The 13,036-nt window shown below is 31.0% G+C and overlaps 1 protein-coding gene across 1 annotated transcript; it reads left to right on the plus strand.

The window, feature by feature from the left end:
* Window positions 1-7,424: 7,424 nt before the first annotated feature.
* Window positions 7,425-10,719, plus strand: LOC146919983 (uncharacterized). The gene is made up of 5 exons (XM_085713368.1): window positions 7,425-7,742; window positions 8,798-9,142; window positions 9,991-10,080; window positions 10,256-10,323; window positions 10,436-10,719. The coding sequence occupies exons 1-5, from the start codon at window positions 7,440-7,442 to the stop codon at window positions 10,566-10,568; spliced, it is 939 nt and encodes a 312-aa protein (XP_085569494.1). The 5' UTR covers window positions 7,425-7,439; the 3' UTR covers window positions 10,569-10,719.
* Window positions 10,720-13,036: the final 2,317 nt, after the last annotated feature.

Raw genomic sequence — 13,036 nt, forward strand, 5'->3', positions numbered from 1 at the left:
GAATAGTGACACTAGTTAAGAAAGTTTAAGTTGTTAGATATGATTAATGAATTATAAGATGTTTAAGTTGTTGAATGTACTTTATATGATTTATATGCTTTATATTATTGTTTGAGAAATCTCACCCCTCTGCTTGGAAATGTTGCTCTTCGTATGGGTAACTTGCAGGTAACCAGGATTAGTTGCGGTCGTGAGTGGACTCCTCACAAGTGTGTCTTAGGTGCTCTGATACGTAACGGGATGAGATTATGTCTTTACTTTCTGTTCCTTACGTATTACTTTATGAATCTTTCAAGAATTGATGTTGAACTAAGTTTTATGAAATTTTATATTGAGGCCCTTGTGCCAAAGATTATTTAAGTTGTCAAACTATTCCGCTGCGAAGTTTTAAAGATTATATTGTTATATTTTTGAAGGATAAATTATTATTCCATTTACGTTTTTTTAAGAAATGTGACATTCCGTTTTATGATGAAAAACTCTAATTTTATTTAAGAACTTTTTACGTTGGGAAAACGGGGTGTTACAATTGGTATCAGAGCAGGTCGGTCCGTCCGGCCAAGTAGATGAGTCGTTGTGTCGTGTCGTCATGTTTTCTAGTTAGTAGTTATGTTTTTTTTTATGTGATCATGTTTAACTGACTAACATTGATGTGGTTTTGTGTTTTGTTTGAAGAAACAATAATTAAATTTATTTTCTCTTGTGCTTGAATTTCGAGGACGAAATTCTTTTAAGTTGGGGAGAGTTGTAACGCCCTCCTTTTTATTTAATTATTTTAATTAGTTTTAGAATATATTTATATGATTGGTATGATTTACATGATTTATGTGATATTTTCTTATGTTATATGTTGGTATTTACTAGCATAATATAATTGTTATTTGGTGTAGAAATATATTGTTATTTGTTATGATATATTTGTTATTTGGTGTAGAAATATATTTGTTATTTGTTATAGATATATTTGTTATTTGGTGTAGAAATATATTTGTTATTTGTTAGAGATATATTTGTTATTGGTGTATTATTATTATTAAGTGGGGGAGAGATATATTTAATTTAGAAATAAATAAGATTATGAGGAATAGAGTAGTTTTGAGGTGTAAGAGAAATAAGAAGGGGGTTAGAATAGAAAGAAGAATAAGTTGTTGGGCCAAAATAGATTTAGGAAGAGCGTTTAGTATTATAAATAGAGAAGCTTAGGTTAGAAAGAGTTTACCGGAAACCGCTTTTTGGAAAAGAGAAGAACAAGAAAGAAGAGAAGAGGAGAGAAAAGTCAAGAGAAGAGGAGAAGACCTTAGGAAAGAAGAACGCTGCCGCTGATTCAGGAATTAATCTAAGGTGAGGGTGAGACTATCTTGCATTAATATTAAGTTGTTAAATCATTAGATTGCATCTAACAAGTTGGGGAAAGTTTGTGAGAATTTGAGAATTAGGGTTTTGAGAGAGATTTGATGATTAGATGATGAAAACTTGTTGAATTGATGTAGAAATTGTATACAGTCCTTAGATAACCCATAGGATGATTATTGGATGTAGTTTTGAGGTTAGAACCATGGAATTGGATGAGATGTTGGTGAGTTTAAGAATTAGGGTTTAATAATTGTAATAGGTTGTTAATAGATTTGAGAACCCTTTGAATTTGCATACAGTAAGTTGATGAATAATTAATGTTCTAATGATAGGGTAATCATAGGGTAATGATTAGGGTCAAGTTTGGAGAGTATTGGATCGAATAAGAAGTGGAAAAGATTTTCCCAAAGCGAAATCGCAGCTTAACTGCGATTTTGCTGTCAATGTGCAAAACGCGTTTTTATTGTCTCAGTTTGACAAGTTTAAGTTCCGAACTGGGTTTAGGTGTAAACACGAAAGTTGTAGGTATGGATGTTAGCTTTCTAATGCCGTTGGTCTCACGTCAATAGGATTTATAGAGCTTGAGTTATGGTCAAATTACTGCACATAGGTCACAGTGAATTTTTATGGACTTTCAGCACAACTTTTCCGAATTTAAAATAAAAACTGGTATTGATCGGTAAAGAATTGGTCTTAGGCGTAAACATAAAAGTTTTAGATAATTTTGTTAGCTTTCTAGTGGCTTTGGTTTGACGTGAAAATAATGTTTGGTCTTTGAGTTATGATTAAAATACTACAGGGAGGTCTTAGCGAAATTGTACGGTGACAGCATTCTCTGTTTCATGTTTTTGCGTTTTGTTCATATGTTTCTGTTTTGAATTGATCTTTGTTCTAAACATGAAAGTTGTTGATATTTGTGATATCTTTCCAGTAGCTTTGGTTTGACATGAAAATATGTTGTGGATAATTTATTATGTTTTTACAAAGATACATAGTGAATTATTGTCGATGTTTAAATACGATGTTATATGAAGTTATTTATGATTGATGAATATGATGTTTTAAGATGTTGTTTATTATCATTTGATATTGTTATATTATGATATGACATGAATTATTTATGTGATCCATATGTTGTCAAGATGTTAAGATGTTAAGACGTTAAGATGATAAGAGTTGTTAAGTCGTCGAGTCGTTATGAAGTCATCAAGTTGTTAAGATGTTATGCTGTCAAGATATCAAGATGTTAGGATGTCATAGATGTTCATAAAGTTTCTAAGATGTAAGATGTTGAGTCCATGCATACTCATTTAAAGATGAGGGCTCATGCCCTGAAGCTTTTGCTCAACCACGACGATGGAGCTTTTGCTCAACCACGACGATGGAGCTTTTTGCTCAACCACGACGATGAGGGCTTATGCCCTAGGAGTATATTTATGCTCAACCACGATGATGAGGGCTTATGCCCTAAAATGGTACCACATGCATTTGCATTTTCATGATGATCAAAGATGGTTTAAGACGTTAAGAGTTGCATAGTCGAGTCTAGATGCATTGTCAGGTCAAGTTGTTAAGATGTCAAGTTATCGAGATGTTAAGATGTTAAAATGTCAAGTTGATGAGCTATTAATGAAGTGCTTTATGAATGATTATGATGCTTAAGATGATGAATGATTATGATGTGTATGATGATTGATTACGAAGGTGCTTATGATGATTGATTATGAAGTTGTTTATGATAAGATGCTATGTGATTTATGATAAGATGCTATGTGATTTATGATATGATGCTACATGTTTACTAATGATGATATGTGATGATGTATGTGATATTATTGATAATATAAGATGAAGTATATGACTAATATAGGAAGAATAGTGACACTAGTTAAGAAAGTTTAAGTTGTTAGATATGATTAATGAATTATAAGATGTTTAAGTTGTTGAATGTACTTTATATGATTTATATGCTTTATATTATTGTTTGAGAAATCTCACCCCTCTGCTTGGAAATGTTGCTCTTCGTATGGGTAACTTGCAGGTAACCAGGATTAGTTGCGGTCGTGAGTGGACTCCTCACAAGTGTGTCTTAGGTGCTCTGATACGTAACGGGATGAGATTATGTCTTTACTTTCTGTTCCTTACGTATTACTTTATGAATCTTTCAAGAATTGATGTTGAACTAAGTTTTATGAAATTTTATATTGAGGCCCTTGTGCCAAAGATTATTTAAGTTGTCAAACTATTCCGCTGCGAAGTTTTAAAGATTATATTGTTATATTTTTGAAGGATAAATTATTATTCCATTTACGTTTTTTTAAGAAATGTGACATTCCGTTTTATGATGAAAAACTCTAATTTTATTTAAGAAATTTTTACGTTGGGAAAACGGGGTGTTACAGTTGGTGTGTCAATCACACATGTATTGCTGCATGAGTCCTCAGCCTCTGGTACATCCTGCAGACATTGGCGGCAAACAATTTGATCAATTGTGTTACGGATTAAACCTTTACGGACTCATGAAAGATTAATGTAATAATTACCATCTGAACATTTGAATTGTTTGGCGCAGCACAATCCACACTAAGCTCAACAACAAATCCATCGTCGGAGTTATTAATTGTATTTGTTTCTCTACTGACTTTAGTCTCGTAGAGCTAACGTGCCTGCATGCACCTTCCATTCCACTGTAAAGACTCATCGCCACTGTATCAGAACACTTTTCACCACTGTTGCCTCCATCGATTCCTCACCAAACAGATCAGTTACCATACATTGATTGATCAGTAACTAATTTAGTAAGGGAACCATAGTTTCAATTATAAAATTAAAAAAGTATACCAAAAATTATATTAGGAGAATACCAGCACACAGATTTGTTAGCAAACAAATGAATAGTCACGCAACCGTTTAAAATTCCAGAGTAAACTTAAAAATGTCGTGATTTTATAGGAACTAAACATATTTATTTATAAACATAAAATTTCATTAGATATAGATAAAGAAACTATAAATTGTAATAAGTTAAATATAAAGTATGTAAATAAATTAAAAATTAAAAATATAATTATGTCTATATATACTATATTTTATTACCGTGTTTTTTAAATTCGTTTAAATATTATTTTAATTAATGGTTAAGAAAAGGGAAAATTTCTTATACGATATTTAGTGTGACAATAACAATAGTTAAATATCATAGTAATATGAAATCATGAATATAAATATGATAAAGGGCGACAACGGATTATACCCATGTTGGAGAATCGACTTAAACTAAACAATTTTAGAAGCTACTATGCATGTGTTTGATTATGCGGTGACCAAAATTGAGTTTGATTGAATTGATTTTATATATTTTTTTTAAAAAATAAAAGAAGGATTATATTAATTGGAAATGGATCCCAAATTTCTTTTGGATTTTCTTCTACCCAAATCTTATTTAAAAGACTTAAACGCACTTTTGGCCCCTAACTTTATCATAGTTGCAATTTTGGTCCCCTATTAAAAAAACCACTTTTTAACCCCCTAAGTTTACCCTTTTTTTTCAACTTTAAGGTCCCCTTAATCTTGACTCTATCAACGCCCACGTGGCTCATCACTTAAGTGAGTTGGATGCCACATGCATTATTTTTCAATTAAATTTAAAAGAAAAAGCCACATGTGTATATTATAATTAAAGAAACAAAAAAGAAAAAGGTAATGGGAAGGGGCGCACGTGACAATCTTCATCTAAAACACAAACAACGATGTCAGCAGTTCAACATCTTACAACATGAACAACAACAAACCACTTATTATCAAAAGAAAAAAAAAACTATGGTCGTCTTTAGAAAGAATTTATCAGGCCACACTCATGCTTTCTCACCTACCATTTCTTCTTCTTTTTCATGGATAAGAAAATTCAAGGATGAAGGTGACATTCACAGCCATGGTCATGTGTATTTATAGTTATACCGTATGAAAGAAAGAAGTAACAAACAACACCTTTGTGTTCTTAGTAAAGTGGATGAAAAAATGGGGGGAAAAAAATTAGGTTTAGGGTTAGCTTTACGGATTAAGCATTTACCACGGTTTAGGGTTTATTTTTATCGAGAGAAACAGGTTTAGGGCTTCGTATATATAACCAAAATATTTGCTTCATAAAAAAAAAGGCGAGGATAAGAATAAAATTTGTGCGATGCATTTTTTTAGATGGAATTTGTTATGTTAAATTGCAATCGTAAAAGTGTAGAAAATATTTGTTTCAAAAAAAAAAAGGAGGATACGAATGAAATTTGTTAGGTTAAATTTTTTTTTTTTTGAAAGGGAAATTTGTTAGGTTAATTAATAAATAAGGATTCGGATGGCCAAAACTATAGGAAAACAAATTTCGGATTTAAATGAATTGATAACAAATTTCGGATATGACCAAAATTATAATTAGAGATAAATATGAAATAGTTGTTTCGGAAAATAGAAGAGATAAATACGAAATAGTTGTTTTGGAAAATAGAAGAGATAAATATAATATAATCAATGGCTAAAATTGAATGGCGCCTAAATGCGCAAGATCCAATGGCTTAGAAAAGTGGATGAAAAAATGGGGGGAAAAAATTAGGTTTAGGGTTAGCTTTACGGATTAAGCATTTACCACGGTTTAGGGTTTATTTTTATTGAGAGAAACAGGTTTAGGGCTTCGTATATATAACCAAAATATTTGCTTCATAAAAAAAAAGGCGAGGATAAGAATAAAATTTGTGCGATGCATTTTTTTAGATGGAATTTGTTATGTTAAATTGCAATCGTAAAAGTGTAGAAAATATTTGTTTCAAAAAAAAAAAAGGAGGATACGAATGAAATTTGTTAGGTTAATTTTTTTTTTTTGAAAGGGAAATTTGTTAGGTTAATTAATAAATAAGGATTCGGATGACCAAAACTATAGGAAAACAAATTTCGGATTTAAGTGAATTGATAACAAATTTTGGATATGACCAAAATTATAATTAGAGATAAATATGAAATAGTTGTTTCGGAAAATAGAAGAGATAAATACGAAATAGTTGTTTCGGAAAATAGAAGAGATAAATATAATATGATCAATGGCTAAAATTGAATGGCGCCTAAATGCGCAAGATCCAATGGTTTAGAAAAGTGGATGAAAAAATGGGGGAAAAAAATTAGGTTTAGGGTTAGCTTTATGGGTTAAGCTTTAGTAAATAAGATTTAATTTTAATAATATTTTTTATAAGAATGAGGGCCGGAGCCAAGGAAAAAAATATATCACACAGAATCAAATGACGGGTAGTACGTAATCGTCATACTATCAGCTAACAAAAGATTTTTAATTAAAGTCTAGACTAGATAACAACCAATATTTGATAGGCATCTACATATCTGTTTTATTTAATTGTAATGCAATAATTTAGAGTGGGATTTGACACATGCATAATGCCCATTTTGCCATTTTGGGTTGTGCACCGTCGTACTTATTGCATTCATGCTTAGCCGTTATTACAGATTCACAACAAGTTATGTGGTAGATACTCTCTATTTTATAAATTATAATGAGTGTCGTCTTAAAAAAAATAAAATTAAAATGAATATCATCTTTACTTTTTAATGTAAACTTTTATAATTATGTTATATAATTAATGTTGTGTACATTACTTTCAATGTAATATAGCCTACTTTTGTGGGAAACACATCAATTATTATTAGGAGTAGTTTAGTAAAAATGTTGTGTCTTTTGATTTTTTTTTTTTTTTTACATTTCTTAATATGTGCAAAATTTTGACACTCATTTTTAAATAGAGGAAATACTAACAGTATAGGAAATACTAGTATTCTGTCAAAAAAAAGTTAGGTAGTAGATAAGTTAGGTAGTAGATATAGTTAGCACTTACATTAATTGGACTTTACGTCAAAAAAAAAGTTAGGTATAGTAGATCATATAGTTAGTACTTACAATAATTGGACTAGCTCGGCGATCAGTTTAATAGTATTTAATACGGAAGGAAATGGCATGCATAGCACATAGTTCATTGCTTAAAACATTGCAAAGCGAAGGTAAGTGCGATCACAATAGAGAAACAAATTAATTAAACATGGTGAACATGGTGAACATAATTTGGTCATTTGGTAGTTGGACGATGAAGAATGTAGGTGTGAAGCTTTACACCGTGGAGATAGAGCAAGGTACACGTATGAGATTCTGGGTTCCATCTAAAACTATTTCAAAGCCCAAGTCCAAGTCCATCAAGCCAGTGGTGGTTCTCCTCCACGGCTTCTGCGGTGATGGACTTGCAACATGGGCTTTGCAAATCAAGACTTTAGTAAAAAACTATGATGTTTACGTACCTGACCTAATTTTCTTCGGCGGCTCCATAACTGATAAGCCCGACCGATCAGTGGCGTATCCAGGACCCTGGCCCAGGGGGTGCAAAAAAAATTCATGTAGTTCAAACTTTGCAAATTCAATCATTTTTTTTCTTGTCAAAATTACTTTTCTTTTATATTAATTACCATTTTTTTTATTTGCTCAAAAAAAAAATAAAAAAAAATTACTATTTTTTTATTTAAATTTGAATTATACGTATATTATTTTGGATTTGATCTAAAATTAGAAAATTGGTTTATTAAGTAAAATTATAAATAAATAAAAAATAAACAAAGGATACATTTAGAAGAAAAAACCTACACCATTATATATATGTATATATATTTTACAAAACCCTACACTAATATATAGTAGTAATATTTATAACGACTATAGTAATACATACAATGAGTATACATAATAATATCGATAATAATAACTATTTTCCATCTTTTAATTTATCCAAAAGAGTACTTTTGTCAAATAAAAATCCAAAAGAATGCTTATAAGTTACATGAGCACTGTTATTTTGACAACCAAAAACATAACAATTTTCCCACACCGTAGATTTATTGTGAAGCTTGACCAGGCTGACACGCATTTCAAGGCAACAAACATGATTAAAAAATAAATTGGTATAGCATGACCGTATCAATGTACGGTGTGGTTGTTGGATTTGGATGTTCATTTATCATTTCTGAAGTTACATACGGGGTAAGAAAAAGAAACATCTCTTAAAGTCCACTCTTGGCCCAAAGTAACATTTGACCCAAGTCCATGAATAAGATATTACATACAAAACCCTAGTTAATTGTTGGCTAATCATTAAAACAAAAGTTGCCGCCTCCCTCATCTTCTTCTCTGGTTCATTTCTAGTTTTATACTCCTTCCACTTCTCCTTCCAGTATGCTGGGTTACGATTCACCTTCACTTCTTACTTCAGTTTTTTATTTCTTTGTGACAGAATAGTGAACCACGGGTGCAAAGAGAAATTTTCAGGGTATGCAAAGTGCAATAAATATAAGGTTATATGTGCAAATTTTGAAATTTCAGGGTGTGCAGGTGCACACCCTCACCTCTATATAGATCCGCCCCTGCGACCGATCACCGGCTTTTCAAGCAGAGTGTTTGGCAGAGGGGTTAAAGAAACTTGGGGTGGAGAAATGTGTTTTGGTTGGATTCAGTTATGGTGGAATGGTGGCGTTTAAAATGGCTGAGCTTTATAGTGATCTGGTTCAAGCTGTAGTTGTAACTGGCTCCGTTTTGGCTATACAAGAGTCCTTGATTAGTAGGGCAGTGGAAGATGCTGGATTCTCTTCTTGTTCGGAAATGTTATTGCCATCTTCTATTGAGGGATTGAAGGCACTTCTCTCAGTTTGTGTATTCAGAAACATTTGGTTTCCCAATTGCCTGCTCAATGATTTTCTAAAGGTTTACATTTTTTTAGTCTCATTGAAATTCATCAAATTGTTACATAAATGTATTTTATAACCACAATCTTTTTTTTTTTTGTCAAAAAAATTGTTTTCTTAAAAATGATTAGCACATATTTGATTCTTATTGAATGTTAATGTGAAACTATTTTATACTGATAATGTATGCTCAATTTTTTTTAACACAAACTCATTATTATTTTGTTAAACAAATGTATGCAAGGAATCCTTTAATTATCAATCAATTTTTTATAATTGCAGAAAGATAATTAAAGGGTTATTGGTCTAATTAATGTCATTTTTAACAAAGAAATCCTATTATTATTATTATTTTATAATAAATGCATCATATATATGTTAATCATCTTCTTTTAAAAAAATGTTATTGGTCTAGTGTTTGATGAGACAACAAAATATGGTAAGTTATTCCCCTAAAAAAAATGATAAGTTAATCATGAAACTTATTAGAGATTGTTATTAAAAAATTATATAAAAAAAAATGATGTGTACATGTAGGACCGGTTTAAGACCTCAAAATTGAGGGTCTGTAAGAGATGGGTACATTGGAAAAAAAAAAACTCTCCAAAGCGGATGATGAGATGGAGAGCATTTTAGGTGGTGAAAAAGGGGAGTGGCACTCCTTAGCCATGATTGTAAAAACACCCATCTCTATAGGTATTTATGGCCACAATGGGTTCTAATAGGAAAGAGCAAACTAGGAATGCTCTTCTAAATCTCTCAAAAACAAAACTAGCTTATTAATAATGTGACTTTTGTTTTGTTTTTGTGTTTTTTGTTTTTGAGAGAATAATGTAACTTTTGTTAACATTATATCATTAATTGCAGGTGATGTTCTCGAATAGGAAGGAGCGAAGTGAGCTATTAGAGGCTTTAGTCATTAGCTACAAAGATATCAATGTCCCAAAATTTTCACAGGTAATTTATCTTTATAATTTAGACTCTAACACTCTTTGTTTTACGGGTGATATACTATGAAACTCTTTTTTTTTTGAAATATTATAAAACTCTTGTTCTATTTATTTTCCCATTCTTCCAAAACTTAAGTTTTTATTATCTTAATTAATAATAACTAAACAACTTTCTTTTGCAGCGAATACATCTTTTATGGGGTGAGAAAGATAAAATTTTCAAACCAGAGGTTGCGCAGAACATAAAAGAGTAGGAAATCTTGACCACGTAGTTATAATTATTTCAAATCATTATTATGGTTTATCAAGTCCTTTAAAGTTTATCTTGATCACATAGTTATAATTGTTGATGCATATATCAGGACGCTAGGAAGTAATGCAACATTTGAAGTAATAAAGAAGGCTGGTCATTTGGCTCATCTGGAACGACCATGTATTTACAATAGGTGCCTAAAGAAGTTTCTTTCTTCTGTTATGTTTGATGAAAGAAAATAATCTAATTCACATCTATGAATATATCAAAGGTGTGTTTGGCAAGCACATATTTTATAAGTTATTATTTGGGAGTGCAATTGAACCCTAAAGTATAAGTTACTATTGTGCAAGTGTGTGTATCCCAACACTAATATAAATCTATCTTACTAAAGTTTATCTGGTCAAGCTAACCCTAACCCTAAATCTAACCTAGTAATTTCCCTCCCATTCTAACGCATTTAATTCACAGGTTTGACCTCCTCACCCTTTTAACACGCAATAAATTCATTTCATTTCAAATTGTTTTTCATTCATTAAATAATTTAAGGCAATTCATTTCAAATTTGAGAAATAAACATGCACATTATAAGTATCATTATTAGTGATGAATGTCTATGAGGAACACGAAAGGAAAGAGCTTAATGGAGAATTGACTTATTTCAAGTACTATATATACACACACTGAGATTTGTTTTGCCATAACAACAAAGATATCACCTTTTACATAAGAGGTAGCCATGATGGACAGCCAATCTGCCATAAATGTCACAAAATTCCCCATTCACTGCCAAAGAGGTTTTTTTTCCTCAAAAGATGCTATCTTTATCTGCATTTTCATTTTCATATGAGTTGAGATTTTGCAATTGCTTTTAGGTGTCTTTCTTACGATTTTTGCGTTTAAAATATGGCTTTATGGGAATATGAACCAACATATCCACCTTATATTCATCTCTCGAGGCTTAAATGACCTACCTATCACGTATAGTACCATCCAAAAGAGATATGTTTGATAACATACCTGATTTTGTAAAGCCAATGTTTGTCATATTTGCTATCCTTTGTTCATGTTATGTAGCATTTGTAAGAAAAAAAATGTTATAAATAAATCATTCCTATTAAGATTGTAAGCCAGACACAAAATTTGTTTGAGTTTTATGTATGATTGGTTTTAATTGATATTGATAGCATCATTGAGCATCAACATCAATCCTAACAACGATAAGTATATCGACACTATGAAATTTATATATAGAACATATCACACTGAATTTAATACCAATGTTGTTTAATCTTTGTTGTATCAGCCTTATGTAGTTGCTTCTTTCTTTCTTTCTTTCTTTATTACATGGTTTCTCATATGGATGTTGTGTATCCTACTAAGTCCCGGTTTTGCTAATTCTTTTTCTATTCTTAAATACTATTTTCGAAATCCTTTTTAGTGTGCTATTTTTTAATACTACAAGTTTTATTGATTACTACACTAATCATATGTATGGTTATTTGAAACACTAATTACTTGAAGTTATTTGTAAATTTAACCCCTTTGGATCAGATCTATATTCGAAGAGAGTTTGCAATAATCTCATCAAAATTACATTAGTCAATCATTACTTGAGAAATAGTAGTGATGTTTTCAAATACGCTACAAATTTGGTATGATCCATACGTCGTTGAAGGACATATTTTTTTTTTGAAAACTCGGTATCCGATCCAATAATCGACTAATCCGAGGGGACCAATCCCACCGCCCACTTGCGGGGGCCCCGTTTAAAGCCAGAGCAAAGCTCTGTATGGACTTAGCCCACCGAAATTGGCACCAGAGGGAATCGAACCTGAGACCTCTGGAGGAGCAAACTCCAAGATCCCAAGCCAACCACTAGGCCAACCCCAAATGGGTTTCGTTGAAGGACATATTAAGACACATTTTATCGCTATATTGTATATCTAATAAGGATTTGTCTAACATGTGCAGCATTGCACATGTTAAAACAATTAAAAGTAAAAAAAAAATTGAAAAATATATTTTTAAATAAAAATTATATATTTAATATAAAATGTACGTTTCAATACAAACTTTTTTTTTTGAAGGAATACAAACTTATTATTTTGTTTAAAAAAATACAAATTTATTATTTTAAACTTCTTAATATGTGCAAATTTGCACATGATGGAAACAATCATCTAATAATCACATTTGTATTTTTTGATAGACACATACATGACACATGTCAAATATAACTTATTGATCATTATAACAGTCGATAGGACTCGTGCGTCGCATGGGTCGAAAGTCTGATGTTGTATAACGTTTAAATTAATAAACTCTTCCAAACAATGGTTGTAATGTTAAACAAATCAATTTTAAATATGTTTACTTTTCTTTATAAATTCAAAGTTGTTATTTTATTTAAGAAAATAAAATTTTGTGACTTTAACAACATTTTGATTGAAACCAAGACATACTAACGATGCGTTTTCCCATCAATATATATCCAAATGAGAATTAAATTTGTTCCTGTGTTCTTCCTTTTGTTTCGGGGACCTAAATTGCCGTCAAAACAATAGTACATCGGCTACTACAGGGTAGATTAAGAAGGCTCCTCTTGAAAACCCAAATTTAGTACTACTTGATTCTCAATTAAGACGTTTTGAGCATTTTACAATTGCGATAAAAAAAGTAATTAATTTTGTATTATAAAATGTTTTAC

Source organism: Medicago sativa, chromosome 5, assembly GCF_051527215.1.
Source record: "Medicago sativa cultivar Bolivia chromosome 5, Bolivia_mono, whole genome shotgun sequence".
In the NCBI taxonomy this organism is placed as follows: Eukaryota; Viridiplantae; Streptophyta; class Magnoliopsida; order Fabales; family Fabaceae; genus Medicago; species Medicago sativa.